The 7,315-nt window shown below is 59.4% G+C and overlaps 1 protein-coding gene across 1 annotated transcript in view; it reads right to left on the bottom strand.

Annotated features, from left to right (window-relative positions):
- The window catches only part of gdf6a (growth differentiation factor 6a), a 7,505-nt gene extending 4,886 nt beyond the window's left edge, over positions 1–2,619 (bottom strand). Inside the window, exon 1 of the mRNA XM_038808978.1 lies at positions 2,259–2,619. Within this exon, the coding sequence (XP_038664906.1) occupies positions 2,259–2,619 (361 nt within the window). The remainder of the gene's footprint in view (positions 1–2,258) is intronic.
- Between the last annotated feature and the right edge of the window lie 4,696 nt (positions 2,620–7,315).

The following is a 7,315-nucleotide window of genomic DNA, read 5'->3' as shown; positions in this document are numbered from 1 at the left end:
CCACAAACTCTCACCAAGTTAGACCCCGGCCGGCGGCAGCAGAATGACAAACTTACTTCCTGCACTTAAGGAAGCATCACATTTATGATGCTGAAGGAATTTTGTGTAAATTAACGCAAATATTTTATAAAGCTGATTACTGGGTAGAATAGTGAAGAGGCTGTGTGGGCTCTGAACAGCCCCTTTAATCGGGTTCCAGTTAACGGCACATTTCCCAACATGTCAACCCCACAACTCCTGTGACAGTGCGGGCAGGCCGCGCAAACTTCACCCAGGGATGTTTCTGAGCCCAGGCGCGTTGCTTTTGACGTTAACCTTTCCGCAACGGATTTAAACAAAAAAAAAGACCAACCAGCCGAGATCAAGTGCAATAATCCGTCCTCCCGATTCGGCCCGTAGTTTTTAAAAATTGTAATCCTTGCTTTCTGGGTTTAGTCTCACCCAAATCAAGATGCCGGGCCTGTCTGAGCGTTGCTCTGTCGGCTAACATCCCAAGACACATTTCCTGGTCCAGTTTCTGTTGGAGCCAGACTGTGGAATTGCTGCTTTTCTCAGAGTGCAACATCCCTGCTCTTTTTAAATCACACAACACGGGGGAGCATTATTGCTAAGACAAAAAAAAGTTTGCAATTGATTTAAGATGCTGGGAGATGTTTGGAAGGAATGTTATATAGCTTCAATAAAACCTGTCCTCTCAAACCCTCAGGTGGAAGTGTCCTGATCAACTGATGTCCCCCCCAGTGGCTGCAGACTTCCGCTCAGGTGCTCCAACAGATCGGCAGGCATTTCCAATCATATGTTAACCCAGAATGCTTACCGTTACTCCTGGCACAAATGTTTTTGTGTGTGCCTTATCGCGAAACGAGCCGGCTGAGCTGACAGTACAGGTGTGTTCTCCAGCTCACAAGTGGTGACTGGAGCTGCAGGCTAACCCATATTGAAAATCTCCAGGGCCAAATGCCTGACCCCCCACCACCCCATCCCAACATCAGGAACACAATGTTCAATATCACCCTGAAATAGATGAAGGTGATTCACATCATCTCTGCTTGGCCCCAACCCCTCGGCTTTCAATGAACGCGGTGAGGCTGTCTGTGTTTAACCGCAGCTTAACACTGAGAGATCAGGGCAGCTCCTTGTAATTGGGGGGGGGGGGGGGGGGGGGGATTTTACGGAGACCAGGGGCAAGGCCAGAATCTACAACAGCCATTAAGACCTAGCATTAATTGGCATGCTATTAGTCAGGAGCAAACCGTCAGCCCAGGCTCACAAACATCCCTCCATTGAAATCATTCTGAGGGGATTAAACTTGCGCCGCTTGCCCGCACTGTCACAGGAGTTGTGAGGGTGACACAGAGAAATGTTGTCGTTAACTGGAACCCGATTACTGAGCTGGTCAAAGCCCACAGCCTCTTCACCATTCTACCCAGTAATCAGCTTTATGAAATATTAGGTTTATTTACACTTCCCATGAACTTAATACCCGTGGAATCGACTCTATGGCTGATTCTTCCAATCCTCTAACAGGCCAATTCACAGATTTCGGTTTTGACGAGAATGAAGATAAAAGTGATCTTGGGGCGGCCGTAATGGGATTAGTTATTTTGAATCCACCTTTTTTTTAAAAAACTGACTGAATGCAGCAGGTAAATGCTGAGGAAAACATACATCAACTGCTACAATGCAGGAGCAACTTCACTGACAAGTGACACCAGTAAATGTCTGTCTTGAGCTGTTTAGAGTCCTGTTTATTTAAGACTATGTTTCGAAGTATTTTTCAAAATATTTTGAACTCAGGGTTAGCCAGGGGGATCCCCGCATTATGTTGAATCAAATGCCGGTGCCGTTTGTCTGGGGGCTGTTATATTCTAATGCTGCGCGTTTAACCGGACGCAATAAGGTAATAGCCACCCCCCACCCAGAACTTTCCAACATTCTGGCTCTCAGATTTATTCTTTGCAAAGGTAAAACTGCAAGACATTGCCAGCAATCCCTCTCTTCCCTGCTGAGTAACCCTAACCTGATGCCAGATGCTCAGAACCCGTTGCACACTGATAGCTTGCAGACAGAATCTGCTTTCAACAACATAACAATGCAAAAGGCAGAGATTTTCGATCTGAACATGTACAAAGAACATAAGGAGGGGTGGAGGGGGTGGTGGTGAGAGGGAAAGCAGACGAGAGCCCGAGCCGGTGGGTATAAGCCGGTAGCAATGTTTTTTTTTAAATTAAAAGAAGGGAGTTGTGTTGAGGACCAACCTTCCGCTCTGTCCACGAAACTTGTGATGGTGTTGGCAGACTTTGTGGTGCGGAGGAGACTGGCGTTTATTCCAAGTTTCTGGGCTGCAGAGTAAGTCCTGTACATTGCCATCATGTAGTGGTGAGGGGTGGCAGAGCGGGTCCGCCGCCCCCTGGCAGCCCGCTCAGCTCTCTCCCTGAGCAGCAGCAGCTCCCTCACATTGCCAGCCGCCCGCAGCGCCGCGCCGCCCAGCGCTGTCCCGGAGGAGGAGGCGCCGCCAGCCCGGGACAGCGACACGGCTGCCGGCTCCACGCGCTGCAAATCCCACCAGCAGCAGGTGACCGAGCACAGGAACAAGGCAGCGGCTCGGAGCGGATCCATCCCCGGCGGAATCTCAGCCCGCTCCGCTCGGCAGCGCGGATCCTTCAGCTGGAATATCCGGGGGAGGGGAGGGGGATTGGAAACTCCTTCTGTTCAGTCTCAGGACGCCTCGCCTGAGAGCTCAGCCACTCTCTCTCTCTCTCTCTCTCCCCTCACTCCCTCCCTCTCTCTCTCTCTGTCCCTCCCGCCCGCCCGCCCGGCCGCCCGCCCCACCACCCACTGCCCCTCACACTCAGAGCCCAGCCCCGCCGCCACTCACACAGCGCCCGGCCCAGACCGCTCGCTCATTGGTGGAGAGGGGGAGCACTGCCCTCCCCCCGCCACCAGGGGGCGGGGAATGGAGCGGGGTCATATTGTGGCAAGGGGTTGGGGAGGAGTCCCCTTCCCCACACCCCTATCCCCACACCCCTACCCTCTCACCCCCTACACCTCCTCATCCCCCACACCTCTACCCCATACCCCTACCCCTCACCCCCCATACCCATACCCCCCATACCCCTACCCCCACACCCCCACACCCCCCATACCCCTACCCATCACCCCCACACCCCCATACCCTTACCCCTCACCCCCCACACACCTATCCCCCCACACCCCTTCCCACACCCCTACCCCCACACCCCTACCCCCACACCCCATAACCCCACACCCCTATCCCCACACCCCTATCCCCACACCCCTAACCTCTCACCCCCATACCCCCTCATCCCCAAACCCCTACCCCCATACCCCTACCCTCTCACCCCCTACACCTCCTCATCCCCACACCTCTACCCCATACCCGTACCCCTCACCCCATACCCCTACCCCTCACCCCCATACCCATACCTCCCATACCCCTACCCCCACACCCACACCCCTACCCCCTCACCCCTGCCCTCTCACCCCTACACCTCCTCATCCCCCACACCCCTATCCCCACACCCCATCATCTCACCCCCATACCCCCTCATCCCCAAACCCCTACCCCCATACCCTTACACCTCACCTCCCACACACCTATCCCCCCACACCCCTACCCCCACAACCCTACCCCCACACCCCTACCCTCTCACCCCCATACCCCCCTCATCCCCCCACACCCCTACCACCTCACCACCACACCCCCATACCCCTACCCCTCACCCCCATACCCCCCTCATCCCCACACCCCTATCCCCACACCCCTACCCCTCACCCCCCCATACCCCTACCCCTCACCCCAACACCCCCATACCCCTACCCCTCACCTCCATACCCCCTCATCCCCACACCCCTATCCCCACACCCCTACCCCTCACTCCCATACCCCCCATTCCCCTACCCCTCATCCCCCACACCCCTACCCCCATACCCCTACCCCTCATCCCCAAACCCCTACCCCCATACCCTTACCCCTCACCCCCCACACCCCCATACCCCTACCCCTCATCCCCCACACCCCTACCCATCATCCCCCACACCCCCATACCCCTACCCATCATCCCCCACACCCCCATACCCCTACCCCTCACCCCATACCCCCATACCCCTACCCCTCACCGCCACACCCCCATACCCCTACCCCTCACCCCCCACACCCCTATACCCCTACCCCACACCCCCATACCCCTACCAATCACCCCCACATCCCCATGCCCCTCATACCCCTACCCCTCACTCCCTATACCCCTACCCCTCACCCCATATCCCTACCCATCACCCCCCACACCCCCCATGCCCTACCCCTCACCCCCACACCCCTACCCCACACCCCATACCCCTACCCCTCACCACCCACACCCCCATACCCCTACCCTCACCCCCCATACCCCTACCCCTCACCCACACACCCCACATACCCCTACCCCTCACCCCTCCCACAACCCCAAATACCCATACCCCTCACCCCACACCCCATACACCTACCCCTCACTGCCCATACCCTACCCCTCACTCCCCATACCCCTACACCTCACCCCTTACCCCACACCCCCATACCCCTCCCCCACACCCATACCCCTCACCCCACACACCCCCACACCCCTACCCCCATACCCCTACCCCTCACCCCCACACCCCATACCCCCCACACCCCCATACCCCTCACCCCACCCCCCCCCACACACCTACCCCTCAACCCCCATACCCCTACCCCCGCACCCCCATACCCCTACCCCTCACCCCCCACACCCCCCCGCACCCCCATACCCCTACCCCTCACCCCCCCACCCCCCCCCCCCACACCCCCATACCCCTACCCCTTACCCAACACACCCCCCATACCCCTATCCCTCACCCCCACACCTCCCATACCCCAACCCCTCACCCCCCCCACACCCCCATACCCCTACCCCTCACCCCCACACTCCCCATACCCCTACCCCTCACCCCCACACTCCCCATACCCCTACCCCTCACCCCCCACACCCCCATACCCCTACCCCTCACCCCCCACACCCCTACCCCTCACCCCCACACCCCCCATACCCCTACCCCTCACCCCCCACACGCCCACACCCCCATACCCCAACCCCTTACCCCACACACCCCCATACCCCACCCCTCACCCCCACACCCCCCATACCCCTACCCCTCAACCCCACACCCCATACCCCTACCCCTCACCCCCCACACTCCCCATACCCCTACCCCTCAACCCCACACTCCCCATACCCCTACCCCTCACCCCCCACAACCCTACCTCACACCCCCATACCCCTACCCCTCACCCCCACACCCCCATACCCCTACCCCTCACCACCACACCTCCATACCCCTACCCCTCACCCCCACACCCCCATACCGCTACCCCTCATCCTTCACCCCCCACACACCCCATGCCCATTATTCTCACCCCCATACCCCTACCCCTCACCCCCACACCCCCATACACCTACCCCTCACCCCACACCCCCAGACCCCTACCCCTGACCCCCACATCCCCATACCCCTACCCCTCACCCCCACATCCCCATACCCCTACCCCTCACCCCCACATCCCCATTCCCCCACACACCTATCTCCCCACACCACTACCCACACACCCTACCCCCACATACCGCACAACACTGCCCCACACCACAACCCCCACTCCTACTGCTACACCTCGAACCCCTCACCCCCCACCATACCCCACACCCCAACCCCCTCAACCCCCCACCATCCCCACACCCTACCCCCTCACCTCTACGCCCTCACCCCTACCCCCACACCCCTACCCCCCACACCACTGCCCCCACACCGTCACACCCCCATACCCCTCCCACATCTAACCCCATACCCCTTCCCCCTCACCCCAACACCCCTGCCCCCACATCACCCGCACCTCACACATTCCTACCCCCTCATTCCTCACCCAAACCATGCGCAGCCCTACCCACGGACCCTCAGACCCTTACCCCCTCACTCCCCACACCCCACGCCCTCACCTCATCCCCGTCAACTGTCTCCCAACCACACCCCCTCACAGCCCTTGTTCCCCCACACTTCCTCACCCCTCACATTCACTCACCCCCTTCACCAGCACCTCGCTCCCTCACCCACACTCATCAGCCCCAACACACCCACCCCTCTCACCAGCCTCTCACTCCCTCATCATCTCACCAGCCCCTCACTCGCTCATACGCCATTACCAGCTACTCACACCCTCACCCCTCTCACCAGCCCCTCACTCCCTCACCCCTCTCACCAGCCCCTCACTCCCTCATCATCTCACCAGCGCCTCACTGCCTCATACGCCATCACCAGCCCCTCAAACCCTCACCCCTCACCAGCCCCTCACTCCCTCATCATCTCACCAGCCTCTCACTTCCTCAAACTCCATTACCAGCCCCTCACTCCCTCACCAGCCCCTCACTCCCTCACACGCCATTACCAGCCCCTCACTCCCTCACCCCCTCACCAGCCCCTCACTCCATCACACACCTTCACCAGCCCCTCACTCCATCACACACGCTCATCAGCCCCTCACTCCATCACACACCCTCACCAGCCCCTCACTCCCTCACACACCCTCACCAGCCCGTCACTCCCTCACACACCCTCACCAGCCCCTCACTCCATCACACACCCTCACCAGCCCCTCACTCCATCACACACCCTCACCAGCCCCTCACTCCATCACACACCCTCACCAGCCCCTCACTCCCTCACACACCCTCACCAGCCCCTCACTCCCTCGCACCCTCACCAGCCCCTCACTCCATCACACACCTTCACCAGCCCCTCACTCCCTCACACACCCTCACCAGCCCCTCACTCCATTACATACCCTCACCAGCCCCTCACTCCATCACACACCCTCACCAGCCCGTCACTCCATCACACACCCTCACCAGCCCCTCACTCCCTCACACACCCTCACCAGCCCCTCACTCCATCACACACCCTCACCAGCCCCTCACTCCATCACACACCCTCACCAGCCCCTCACTCCATCACACACCCTCACCAGCCCCTCACTCCATCACACACCCCTCACCAGCCCCTCACTCCATCACACACCCTCATCAGCCCCTCACTCCATCACACACCCTCACCAGCCCCTCACTCCATCACACACCCTCACCAGCCCCTCACTCTCTCAGAGACCCTCACCAGCCCCTCACTCCATCACACAGCCTCACCAGCCCCTCATTCCCTCACACCCTCACCCGCCCCTCACTCCATCACACCCTCACCAGCCCCTCACTCCCTCACACACCCTCACCAGCCCCTCACTCCATCGCACACCCTC

The sequence above is a fragment of the Scyliorhinus canicula genome, chromosome 10 (genome assembly GCF_902713615.1).
Source record: "Scyliorhinus canicula chromosome 10, sScyCan1.1, whole genome shotgun sequence".
Classification (NCBI taxonomy): Eukaryota; Metazoa; Chordata; class Chondrichthyes; order Carcharhiniformes; family Scyliorhinidae; genus Scyliorhinus; species Scyliorhinus canicula.
The sequence above is the reverse complement of the archived record's forward strand: the minus strand, read 5'-3'. Positions and strand labels throughout refer to the sequence as shown.